We start from the raw sequence: 13,542 nt of genomic DNA, 5'->3' as shown, positions 1-13,542 counted from the left end.
CAGTTAAACTGCTTTGGATGATGGATTTTTTTATTTAATGGCTCAGGGTGAAGAGTTTCCCAGCCAGAGGCCTGACATTTTTAGTGTGAAATGACCTAGTCTGACAAGACTCAAACAGTCATGTAGTCGAGGCATAAGGAATAGTCTACCACATGTAGTGTTTCTGTTAGTGCTCATTGATCTCAGAATGATTGCTGTCTATCAGGCAGAGTTAAGCATCAGGCCCTTGACAACAACCTGCCATTTTATCTTAACATCTAATAGCAGACTCCAATCTGACAGCATGAACATGTGCACATATTATCTAGAAGGCATGTGGCTATAAATACAATGTCTTCAGTTTATTGTGATATGTGCAGTTCTATTGTTGATTTGTTTCAGTTTCCCCTCTCATTTAAACTCTTACCACCCCTCTAGTTATCTGCCTGGTTTTATTTAGACTAAGTAGTATCTAAATTAATGGCTCTTTGAGACTTGGTGACCACCTGGTGAGATGGAATGAAGATGTCTGAGTCATTGCCTCATTAATTTTCATACTGTTTTAATTTACCATATCAGGATGTGAGCTGCTTGATGTTTCCATTTATGTAGGTGCAGGTAAAAACCACAGTCGACTGACTTCATCTGTCAGTACAATCTAGATAGGTTTCATATGTTTCCATTAGTTTGATAGATGTGAAATGTTCCATGTCAACACTGTTCCATGGCAAATGAAGAGCAGACTGCTGGACTTCAGGGCAAAAAGTTACATACTGTAGTAAACAGCCTGTATTTTAAGCTTTTTAGAACATTATACCTCCATACTCTCTCTCTCTCTCACACACACAGCCCATTTCTTTTACCCCTTGCTTATATAACCTTTATGCATAATGCATACCTATTATCACAGTCTGCACAGTGACATTGTACTTTTCTGTGTCGATCCAAACACATTGTTCTACATTGAGTGACCAGAAAGAAGGAAACCGCTGTGCACTGTGACATAATAAATTGTTTTTATGAAACTTTTTTGTTGTTTTAATTGTTGAGATTATATCAGACAAGTGTTGATTCAACCGTCGGGTAATTCAGCATTTCAGAGTGCGCCCTGTACATATCATTTTGCTGTCACAGTGATTATGAACTCCTAGCTGGTTCACAGCAGTATGACTGTTCATTGGAAGGTTGATTATTACACATGGATTTTTTTCCTAGAACTGAGACAACTTTAACGTGTCTGCCAGACCAAGAGACAACCTTGATAATTGACTAGCACTGTGTACTCTGCTGGAGCTTGATCAATACACAACCAACTAAGATGTATACAACATTGTTTTCCACAATTTTAGAGTGCCAATTCATCCTGTAAAGGAAACCCCCACCCCTCTTCATCTAGTCAGAATTATGGTCTACCTCATAGAATTTGCTTTCTGCATAATAGTCACTAAGTAGACTGTTTCTACTCAGCCACAAGTTAAAACTATTAAAACAAGAGCAAAACTGAAGGTATAACGTACAACACTGTGTGGCAGTGAGGGGTTGATTAAATTAATATTAACATTAATAAATGACAAGAAGAATTAGAATAAAAACATGACTTTCGGATCTGAGCCATTTATTGTAAAACAAGCATGTCAGCTGTCAGATTTGCACAGTAGCTATGGTAATTTAAAAAAAATGCAAATTTTCTCTGATTGATCTACATAACTGATTGACATGAACAAGCGTTTACACTCTATTTTTCTTTAAAAAATGTAATCTGATAAAATGTTAATGGTGAAATTAAGATGTGGATTAATTGTAAATTTAATACACAAGACTTTGACCTGCAGACATCATGTACATCATATTAATGACTAATATAAGAGAGATCATTATCTCCATATAAAATGATACTTGTGACTTCCTGCCAAATAGCAACATTTGCCGCCCTTCTATATACTGTGTATGTCATATCCCTTTACGTAGTTCCCACCTGCCACTGTTTTCTGTTGGTGCAGTATTACCTGTGTTTACATTTGTTGTCATGATAAATAATTCAGCAGTTTTTGACTGATGTACCTGTGTGCCAGTTTTCAAGCACAGATGTTTTGGCAACTTGAACCTCTGTTAGTCACCTCATATTGGTTTGAAAACAGGTATTGGAAGTGCATATTGCATAATGCATTTCCAGTGAAACTGGCAGTAACACAGATCAACAGATAAGTGTCCTCCATCCTATTAGTCAGTATTTTTTACTTAGGTTCCAGAAATGTTGCTAATCAAGATGATTGTACCATATATTCTCTACCATTATTTACCATGAAGTTTGTTTTGACTGATGCACTGTGGGTAAAAGTGTAAGCTATTACTCAGAAAGATTTGTATTATTACTCAGTTCAGTAGTCTGAAAATGTATAGGGATTGTTTAACTCTAATGTACTACCACCGGTTGCAGTGGTAGTATATTACCTCTGTCTTTAAGGCCAGTGTTAAACAGAAGCAAAGTGTACTAGGACTAAATCCTAACGTCCCTGTTGAGTATTAATAGCTCACTTAAGCGATTTAAAATGTCCGTATTCCAGAGAGCTTTAGCACAGCATGGTAAACCTTGCTTCTTTGTGGCTGAGTGGCTAATACATGAAATGAACTATTAAATGCTTTGTTGTTGTTGTTGTGTGTGTTTATGTATACACACATACAGGTTGAATGCATCCTGATTACTTACTTATATTATATTACATTTATTCAATAAACAAACATTTATTCATTATACATACACTCACCCGCCACTTTATTAGGTACACCTGTTCAACTAACGCAAATATCTAATCAGCCAATCATGTGGCAGGAGCTCAATGCGTTCAGGCATGTAGACATGGTCAAGATGATCTGCTGTTCAAACCAAGCATCAGAATGGAGAAGAAAGTGACTGTGAATGTGACATGGCTGTTGGTGCCAGACGGACTGGTCTGAGTATTTCAGAAACTACTGATCTACTGGGATTTTCATGCACAATCATCTCTGGGGTTTAGAGAGAATGATTCGAAAAAGAGAAAATATCCAGTGAGCAGCAGTTCTCTGGGCAAAAATGCCTTGTTGTTAGCAGAGGTCAGAGGAGAATGGCCAGACTGGTTCAAGTTGATAGAAAGACAAGAGCAACTCAGATAACCTTTTGTTACAACTGAGGTATGCAGAAGAGCATCTCTGAACTCAAAGCACGTCAAACCTTGAAGCAGATAGGCTGCAGCAACAGAAGATCACACCGGGTGCCAATCCTGTCAGCTAATAACAGGAAACTGAGACTATAATTGGCACAAGCTCACCAAAATTGCACAATAGAAGATTGGAAAAATGTTCCCTGGTCTGATTAGTCTCAATTTGTGCTGTGACATTCAGATAGTAGGGTCAGAATTTAGTGTAAACAACAGGAAAGCATGGTTCCATCCTGCCTTGTATCAACAGTTCAGGCTGCTAGTGGTGGTGTAATGGTAAAATTGGCACACTTTGGGACCCTTAGTACAAAATGAGCATCGTTTAAACACTACAGCCTACCCAAGTATTGCTGCTGACCATGTCCATCCCTTTATGACCATAGTGTACCCATCTTCTCATGGCTACATCCGGCAGAATAACGCACCATGTCACAAAGCTCAAATCATCTCAAACTGGTTTCTTGAACATGACAATGAGTTCACTGTACTCAAATGGCCTCCACAGTCATGTTGAATCTATGCCACAAAGAACTGAGGCAGTTCTGAAGGCAAAGGGGGTCCAACCCGATACTAGCAAGGTGTACCTATAATAAAGGGCCAGTGAGTGTATGTATCTATCATATTATACGGGTTGGTGCCATGTGATGTTGTTCATGTATGAAACGGTGAATGTGCTGTATTTTTTAAGCATTACTGGGTGAACTCAGTCCTCCAACACCTTTTATTGTGCTGTTGTTGACAACCTACTCACACCATGCCAGCATCACAGGCTCTGATCAGGGTTTCTCACTGTACACAGTTATCCTAGCATGGTGCCTACTATGGTCATGCAGATAGTTTTTTTTTTTATTTGCTGATGGTTTGAGTTTTCTATCACAGTTTGAAGAAAATACAAAAGAGAGATGAGATTAGAAAGATTGCAGTAGTGGCACATCATCGAAGGACACACTGATGAGAAGATAAGAGGGACACACAAGACCAGACCCATGTCTATCAACTGTTGTTCTGTACACATCACTGCTAATGAATGGCGAGCGTCATTCAGCAGAACAACAGAACATGGCTGTGTAGAAGTTCAGCATCACAAGCTTGGTAAAGACTAAGGCAAATTAACAAAGATAAAAAATAAGGTGAGAATAACTAGCCACACTGGGGTTGTTGTTTTATATGGGAAGCATGCAAATGTCATGGGTGAGCCTGACATGATGATTGACATGAAAACTGTGTTTTGCCATAATTCAGCACATATGATTGGAGCACACTGTGAACATGGATTAAGAGAGGTGCATTAAGCTGCATGAGTGCTTTGAGAAAAATCAAAGGATGTTTTGATCCTTTTTTCATGATGAAAATATGTCCCTGCTGGGATATACTGTACTTGCTGTGAATCAAATATGACCATTCTGTTCACTGTGAAAAAGCAAACTACAAACTTTTAACCTGCCTTTGAAGACTGCTATAAATACGTTGTTGTTGACTACCCACAGCAAAAATAACTGACCACAGAAGACAGACTTTCAGTTTCGACTATTCAGCTTTTACGATGGGAGGACCAAGTCCATTTGTTATTAGTGATTTGAATAAGTTAATATTTCTCTTTCCTGTGTTGTATTGTGTTTTTGTTTTTATTCATCTTTTTGTTCAGTTGTGTGAACCATCGAAGAGAGTGTCATTGTTATATATTATGTACAATTTTACATCACTTGATTTAATAAACACTTCAGCATTAATTAACCTATATTATTCTTTCATCCATCATCTGCTCTGTGCTTGTAACTTACCCTCCACCAAATACATCCCTGCCCATGAAATTCACATTCCTCACAGTTTATTTTCTCCCACTCCCCATTTGGTTATCCATGTCAGACAGAGGTTCTCCCAGTGCCCTATTTTCTTCATTGGTCCTTGGCCTCTTCTCTTCCTGTCCTCCATCCTCCTCCCATGGTGCTTATCCATTCCTCTCTTCCACCCCACGCTCTATGATGGCTAATCCCTGGACACTCTCGTGTTGGCCGCATTTCTGGCGAAGGCTGCCAGAGTATCTATTTTTACCGCGGGTATAGCTCATCAGGTCCCCTGTACCAGTTAACATATACATTAGCTATACTGAAGCCATTGAGAACTAATTGATCAAACATTTTAACATTATTCATCACAGTTTTTGTCTCATGTAATCCACAAAGTTTTGTTGGTGTTGTTGAGATGCTGAAAAGTTTGTTTCTTTCCATTATTAATATTCTATTTTCTCTTCATTCATTTGGTATTAAATGTATTTTGTCATTTATAATAACACATCAAATCATTATTTAGGAAACATTATTTATACATTTTATAAATAAGTAATATCAAATGAATGATTTCACTCATGTGCAGATCATGGTAATCAGTCTCAGCAGGAATTGCCCCTCATTGATTTCCATGGCCAGTTAAACCGCGTGAGTGGCCCTGTAGCAAAAATTTGCTCTTGGCAAAGCCAACTTTGGCCCCGAAAGCCCCTGGGGGGCTGTCGTCTGCTCTGCCTGGTAGTAATCCAGCCTTGAGATGCCCTCTGATGCCATTTCATTGCCTATTTGTACATCATAGGGCTGAGGAGAATTATGAATTTCATAACATTTTGGTCTGATGGAAGCACAAGAGGAAAAACTCAGGATTCAGAAGTAAAAATGTTCATCTTGTGGGGAGTATGAATGTGCACACTGAATTTCAATGCAACATCTCCAATAGATTTGTGTATTTCTTGCATGCAAGTGGAAATCTTTGCCTAGTAATGAAGAGGTCACCTCTGTAAACATGAATATCCACAGCAAATTTGATGGAAATTTGGCCAGTAGTTGTCAACATGGGCCTGCCAACTGACCAACATTATTATTAACATTACATTACATTATTATTATTCTTAAGGTCCATTGCTAGGGGAGGAAAATTGTTATCATTTCCATCTCTAATATTGATATGATATTGGAGAAAGCAAATCTTGTAGTACTTCAGGAGAAGAGGGTCCTGTACAATTTGTGCAGACAGAGTCAAAGGTTAGATATTTTTAATATTCCCCACAGGCTCAGGAGTATACTGTATGTAGTCTGACTGATTAAGACTTGTCAAGTCTTATTTTTATTGGAATTTGAGCAGGTTTTACTATGTTTTTGCTTTATCTCCTCTGTAAGGCACTTTGTGATGTCTCTGCTCTTGAAAGGTGCTATATGAATAAAGTTAACTTACTTACTTAGCCCAAACTGCCCAAATAGAAGTACACTGTACAAATATACACTCCATCTAGCCTTATAATTAAACAAGTCCTCATTTGGTTGCAATTGAGTTCAAGCTAGTAGCCTACTCTGCTATGCTGATAACATACTGTAGTGCGTGTCACAGTGTTAACATTGAGTGCTGAAGTAAAGATGAATTTGATGATTTCGGTGTCTGTTTTCCCATGCCTAACGTAATCAATGGATCAATTTCCCAAAAGTTATTGCTGTGGTCTTTTGAGCTGCACCTCTTCAAGATGAAGTCTGGCAGCCAGGTATCTGTTGAGACTGAACTAATAGCTCTTCACTTTTCTCTTTCCTTATCTTCTTTTCCCAGACTGCCTTTTCAAACTGTGTCCTATGAACAGATACTCAGCACAGAAACAGTTCTGGAAGGCTGCAAAGCCTGGAGGCAACAGCACCACTGACACACTCCTCCTCAACAAACTCCATGTAAGGCTCTTCTCCATCTTTAGCTCATCTGCTCTTTGACTTTTGCCATGGTGAAAATAATTGGTTGGTGTATTAGTGACATACAGCTACAATCTTGAATTTATGTGAAATGTACTGTATATGTAGCATTGTTGTTTCCAGAAATAGTATTTTGGAGAGACTGCTTCACCTTGATAATTTAATGTTTTCTTGTGCATCTCTGTCCCCTGCTCTGTGTTGTAGCATGCTGCTGACCTGGAGAAGAAACAGAATGAGTCTGAAAACCGCAAGCTGCTGGGAACGGTCATCCAGTATGGAAATGTCATTCAGGTTTGTTCAGGAGCCTGTAAGATAAGGTGCTATGGATAACAGAACTGCAGCGGTATGTAGCACCATATCAAACTGTCTGTTTGATAATACTGACTGTAATTATGTTTTAATCAGCAAGAAGTTTTAAATAATTCCTACAGCACAAAGGTGTGCTATAAGGTTTCCTCTTGTAAGGTCTTATCTTGCTTTCCTCATTGCCCAGGAATTGTTTGCACAGAGGTATGAGATCATCTAAAACCAAGAATGGTCATGCATTCCTGCTCTATGACATGCACAAGGAAGACTGTACATACAGTGTAGGATGCCCCAGTTGCAATATACTGACATTACAGTAATAAAGTGAGCACTAATTAGTTCCTGCTTTGCTGCAGGAGATGCTTTTAAACATAAAATTGAGAAAATATCCTTGCAAGGGTAGTCTAACTAAATATCTAGCAAATACAATGAATTGCACTTGGCATTTTGTGTCAAAGCTTCATCAGGTCTACTCTGCAGTGAAAACTCATTTGTTCTAACACCTCATATCACATTGCAGGCTTAGTTGATAATAGATTATTGTAGATGAGTGAAACTATGCTGCAGTAAAGGTCATGAGAAGCATTTTGGAGATTTCAAGTACTAATTTAGAGAATAAATAAACAGTGCTGGAGATGCATATTTTCAATGAAGAGTTCCCTTGGGCCTTGTTGTGACTGTGACATATTTCCATCTTTGTTCCAACATCTGTAATTCTTTCCACTGTCTGTATTATGTCATTTATTGTAACTATGATGACTTGTAACCATGTAATTTGTTTTCTTTTTTTGCCCACAGTTGCTACACTTGAAAAGCAATAAATATCTGACAGTGAACAAGCGTCTACCTGCGCTGTTGGAAAAGAATGCCATGAGAGTGACTCTGGACTCAGCAGGAAATGAGGGATCCTGGTTCTACATCCAGCCCTTCTACAAGCTGCGGTCCCTGGGAGACAGTGTGGGTAGAGTGGGGTGTGGGATTCAAGTTAATTATGCTCAGTAGGAGAATTTAAGGTTGTATTTTTAGACTTTTCACGAGGTTTGAAAACAGTCACATGGACTCACATGTAGCTTGCTTTTATAAGACAGGAGGAATTAAACAAGATAGAAGATAAATGACCCAGTCACCAGAGCACCAGCTCAGGTTGCAGTTTGCCCTTATGCTTGACTTTCCAAGCAGAAGGAACTACTGACAAATTGATAGTTATCTGTCTTTGTAAGTCCATGTTTGTGAGATGTGTTTGTTAGTTGGATAAGATACAGTGTATTCTCAGTGTCAAAAAAACATTCTGCAGTTTGCTTGGACATAACTAAGAGGTGTATTTTCAGATGCTTCAGTTTGAATGGCATTTTTATTACCTGCCCAACAAGGCAAACTAAAAGAGAATATGTAACAACCACTCCAAACATGATTGGTTAACCACATTTTCCATCCATTATAGTTATACAAAGCCCCCAACGATGTGTCAGCACCATGGTTCACTCGCAGGTTTCTATATCAGTTGCATAGATAATGTTTGGTACTCAAGGCATTAGGAGGAAGACCATATTTTTTATAGTGAAGTATAGTTTTATAAGATGAAAGATATTGATAAAAGAAATTAATAAAAAGAATAAATGCATAATGTTATGTAGTACTTATTTAATACCATTATATCACTTGTTTCAGTAATTATGTAAGTAAGATATTGTTCTATAGACACAACACACACAACATGGACATAACCTCTGCTGTCTATATATATATACACACACACACACACACACACACACACACACATATATATATATATTAACTATATATATATATATGTTATATATATTAACTATATTATATATAGTTGAGTTGGATAATTGGCCAATTAAGTCAGATTTTATTAATTCCCCAGGTGAAATCTGTCCTCTGGATTGCACCCATTGTAGCTATTGAGGAGCAAGGGGCAGTGCAGTGCAGGGCTCACAGCCTGGCTCCAATTCTGATGCCGCAGTCTTGGTGAAGGGCAATGGCACAAGAGGCTATAGTCTGTGGAATGATTGTGAGAAAAATGAGGGGTTTCCTCTTAGGTCCAAATGTTCACTGCTTCTTAGGTGGATAAATTACATAGAATTGCCAATGGTTTTCATTATTTCACATATAAATTAAAATAAATTAGGTGCACTGAGTGAAATGGATTCAGATGAAGCCGGGTTCCCAGTGTGAAACTGAGTTCCAAACTGTTTCTCACATAATGTAATATTTTTGAGATGCTTGCCAGCATACGGTGGATCTCTTTTAGAGTTAATTTTTGAAATATATGCATCCAGTGGTCTATATGTTACTGATGATTAAACAAAAAGTGGTTAGAGAGTGATGCTCAGGGTCAGGACTACACCTCTGTTTGAGCCACTTCTTTCACACACAATATGGTCCACTACTCCCCCTAGTGCTTATCGGGAGGCAAGCAGGATTTAATGTAGCCACATCTACCAGCCTAATACCTATGTGTTATATTCACCTTGCGAGGAAAGGGATTTGCAGTATTCAAGAATGATGACTAATATAATGGGAAGTCACATACTTATGGAGCATTCAATGTCACACAGTGGTCAGAGCTGCAGTATTTCATCTTGTTTCAGTGTCAAGATTTCTGTTGTCCTTCACTGGATGAGCGTTTACATGGAGATGTCAATTAAAAAGGACACTTAGTTTTTGTAAGGCCAGTGTGGAACGATACTGTATCAAATCTTCCAAAACATTACATATTATAAGAATGAGTGTTTTTTATTATATCACATTTTTTAACAATGTTTTTCTAAACCAATAATCATTTGAACGCAGTATGTCTTGTGTTTTTATATTGCTCTTCCAGGTGGTAATAGGAGATAAAGTGGTCCTTAACCCTGTGAATGCAGGACAGCCTCTACATGCTAGCAGCCACCAGCTAGTTGACAACCCAGGATGCAATGAGGTACATGAGCACATGATTCAACTTCCACTTACTTCTTTAAACTGGAAGATGACATGTGGTTTTAAGAATCCTGTATTACTGACAGGGCAGTTAATTTTGAGATGAGATTACATGTCTTAACCTTTTAAATCTATACTGCATTCACACACTCTTCTCTCTCAGGTTAACTCTGTAAATTGCAACACAAGTTGGAAAGTTGTTCTGTTCATGAAATGGAGCGACAACAAGGAAACAATACTAAAGGGGGTAGGTATCCTCATGTTTTTGTGTGACATCACTTTCCAGAAAGAAACTCCTTCTGAAACTTAAATATATACAGGTACTTTCACATTAAGAACACATTAAACCTTGTAAAAAAGTGAAACAAACTGCAATAAAATATTGACAAAATTCCTTTTTCTATCAGTTTTTCTATCAGTTATACACTGTGTCTATGTGTCTTTGTATGTGTGTGTCCTTGTGTGTGTGTGTGTGTGTGTGTGTGTGTGTGTGTGTGTGTGTGTGTGTGTGTGTGTGTGTGTGTGATTGCAGGGTGACGTAGTCCGCTTGTTCCATGCAGAGCAGGAGAAGTTTCTCACTTGTGATGACCACAGGAAGAAGCAGTATGTGTTTCTTAGAACAACAGGTCGGCAGTCTGCCACTTCTGCTACCAGCAGCAAAGCACTGTGGGAAGTAGAGGTCAGCATAACATGTTCTTCAGATAAAACCTAAGTGAATGTTTTGTTTGTCTCTCATTTTTTCCAGTTGTTCTAACTACATGACCTAATACCTTGTCTTGCACGGTGCAAGTGCCCTAACTAACCACAGAGAAGAGAAAATGTGATGTTGTTTACATATCATGTTGTTAATATGTCTTTTGCTTGCTAGGTTGTCCATCATGACCCATGTAGGGGAGGTGCAGGCTACTGGAACAGCTTGTTCAGGTTTAAACATTTGGCCACAGGGTGTTATTTGGCTTCAGAGATGGGTGAGGTGTGTGTCAGCTTCTTTTACCTTTATATCTCATTGGTTTATAATGCTACACTCATGAATACTGTTAATTGGTTTTCATACAGTTTATCTGACACAGTGGCATAAAGTCCAGATTTAATTAACAAAATACTCTTGACTTTGTTGGTCAAGATTCATATGGTGTAGACATACAGGTGAACCTGATGCACGGTACAGAAACCACAATTTAAAATGAATGTGAATGAGGAGGATATTTGACATGTGGGTGTGTTTCCCAGGTGAATCCAGACTTTGAGGAGGAGAGTGCTGAGCAGCGGTCCTCGGTAAGTCAGCCTGATCTCTTCCCCTCTGAGTGCTTAGCCACGTCTTGCTGGTTGCTTCACTGCTATTGATCTAATCTGATCAATTCTGTGCTGGATCTTTACTTTCTGCTCTAGGTGGTGGACTTTACACCCTTTAATTTCCAGGTACTGTCATATAATCTTTACTTGGCTGCAGACCTACACACTGCCTTACATGTTAAAACATATCACGGAAATCTGTCATTGTCATGTCTGCGTATGGATCCTACTGTCTTTGCTGATTTGTTGTCCAGTTTCTCTTTTGGTACCCTGAATCATCACTCTCATCATCTAGGTTGTGTGTGCCTTCATTTCAGTAGCAGTAGAGTATCACCATGCCATCCTCCCAGCTGATGCATGTCATACTGGAAATCACCATTAGGCGGCAGTGTTGTACAAACTATTATTGACCTCAACAGGGATGTTATGTGTAACTGAAGTTCTCAATAATGTGCCAACAAGGCCCAACAATCTGACATGATGACTGAAGCTGATTTCACTGATGTGCACAACTTCAGTCAAGAGTGAGAACTAATCAGTGATATCAGCTTCAGTGGTGACGAGTCGGTTAAAGTGAAAACCTGCATACTCCTTGGCATCATCTTGGTTGAGGATTGATAACGTATTATAATCACTATTAGTGTTCTGTGTTCATTCATGTACTTCACAGCAGTTTGTAGCCAATGATTTGTTCCCTCACAGTGCATTTTTTGTTGCTCTAGCTGGATGCAGATAATGAAGCTTTGCGAGGTCGTCTGCGAGCACCACAGGAGAAAATCATGTACACCTTGGTGCCAGTCCCAGATGGCATGGACATCTCTTCCATCTTTGAGCTAGACCCCACCACTCTGAGAGGAGGGGACTCCATGGTGCCTAGGTATAAAATAAACACACACACATATATACACACTCAAGAAAGATATACCAATTCCTAAATTATTTTAGAATTCACTTGAAATTCAGATATTGTCTCACAACAGTGAGAGTGAAAAATTTTCACCATTCCACTATAACTGCACAGAGTGAAAAGAACTTTGTTTGTGCATGTAAAAAATGCTCTAGGCTGCTAAATACCCAGACCATCAGTGTACAAACATGCCCAAAACAGCTTAAGTTGTCAGTATGCTACCTCAGAACTGCTTGTCGGAAGGTCAAACAGCCTCGGAAACCCCCTTCACCAGGCCTTTACGATTTGGGTGGGCTGTGTTGGACAATTGCTGATACTTTCCAAAAACAGCAAGCAGGATTTGAAAATCTCTCTTTAGCTCTCTTTTTCATTTGTTACAGAACTATTTCTGTCACTTTTCATGTGTACAGCTGAGTGCAACACTATGAATTCCTTCCAGGAGAGACTGTTTGAAAATGTGCGCTGGTATCCCCATGATTGAACAATAATAGCATCTCTTCACTATGATGGCTGGCTTTTCACTCTACCTTCGAGCAAGGCTGTTTGGAACAACTACAAACACTTTCCTATGTGGTCTATCAACATGTTGTATGAACTAGTCATTTTCTAGCATAACCTCTGCTCTTAGAAGTGATGATAGTTTAGTTTTTTTTTAATTTCTGTGCCATGCCAAACATTTGGTCCATCCCACCAGGGACTACAATACACCACTATTATCCAAAACATACATCATCCAGTATTGCATATACAAAGCATGTGGGGAAAAAAAAGAACAACAGCAACACAAACAAAATAAAAGTAAAACAAAACAAAAACTGAACTGTTCACATAAAGATCTGCTACATATCTTCTCTTCTCCCAGGCTTTCTCTGGATAACTGGCGAATGTATATGTTTAATATGTGAAAAGCTGACTCAGTCTTTGTGCATCATCTATATTTACAAAATAGGTATCTATTTTTATCTTACCAAAAAGCATCGCACAATTCACAATAAAAAGTACAGTAGATACAAAATGGAACTCATTTTCTAAATCATTTGTCTCTTATAATAAAATATCAAAGACTATGTCAGAGACCCTTCAAGCGGAAACATGTTTCTGGCCTTTAATGGAAAACATAACATCAGGGATGCTGGAAAATATGGGGGAATTATCTTGAATGACAAATATCTCATCACCATGTTGTCTAATCAGTAAAACC

The 13,542-nt window shown here is 38.6% G+C and overlaps 1 protein-coding gene across 9 annotated transcripts in view; it reads left to right on the top strand.

The window, feature by feature from the left end:
• The window catches only part of itpr1b (inositol 1,4,5-trisphosphate receptor, type 1b), an 87,615-nt gene that overhangs the window by 7,188 nt on the left and 66,885 nt on the right, over positions 1-13,542 (top strand). For 5 of the 9 annotated variants that reach the window (XM_067588268.1, XM_067588266.1, XM_067588265.1 and 2 more), the window contains exons 4-13: positions 6,756-6,871; positions 7,094-7,180; positions 7,994-8,152; positions 10,044-10,142; positions 10,305-10,388; positions 10,674-10,820; positions 11,010-11,114; positions 11,372-11,416; positions 11,531-11,560; positions 12,157-12,311. In XM_067588268.1, the coding sequence (XP_067444369.1) occupies positions 6,756-6,871; positions 7,094-7,180; positions 7,994-8,152; positions 10,044-10,142; positions 10,305-10,388; positions 10,674-10,820; positions 11,010-11,114; positions 11,372-11,416; positions 11,531-11,560; positions 12,157-12,311 (1,027 nt within the window). The remainder of the gene's footprint in view (positions 1-6,755; positions 6,872-7,093; positions 7,181-7,993; positions 8,153-10,043; positions 10,143-10,304; positions 10,389-10,673; positions 10,821-11,009; positions 11,115-11,371; positions 11,417-11,530; positions 11,561-12,156; positions 12,312-13,542) is intronic. The other 4 variants (XM_067588269.1, XM_067588267.1, XM_067588264.1 and 1 more) reach the window with 1 other exon arrangement.

The sequence above is a fragment of the Thunnus thynnus genome, chromosome 4 (assembly GCF_963924715.1).
Source record: "Thunnus thynnus chromosome 4, fThuThy2.1, whole genome shotgun sequence".
Lineage (NCBI taxonomy): Eukaryota > Metazoa > Chordata > Actinopteri > Scombriformes > Scombridae > Thunnus > Thunnus thynnus.
Note: the sequence above shows the minus strand (reverse complement) of the source record. Positions and strands in the feature narration are given on the sequence as shown.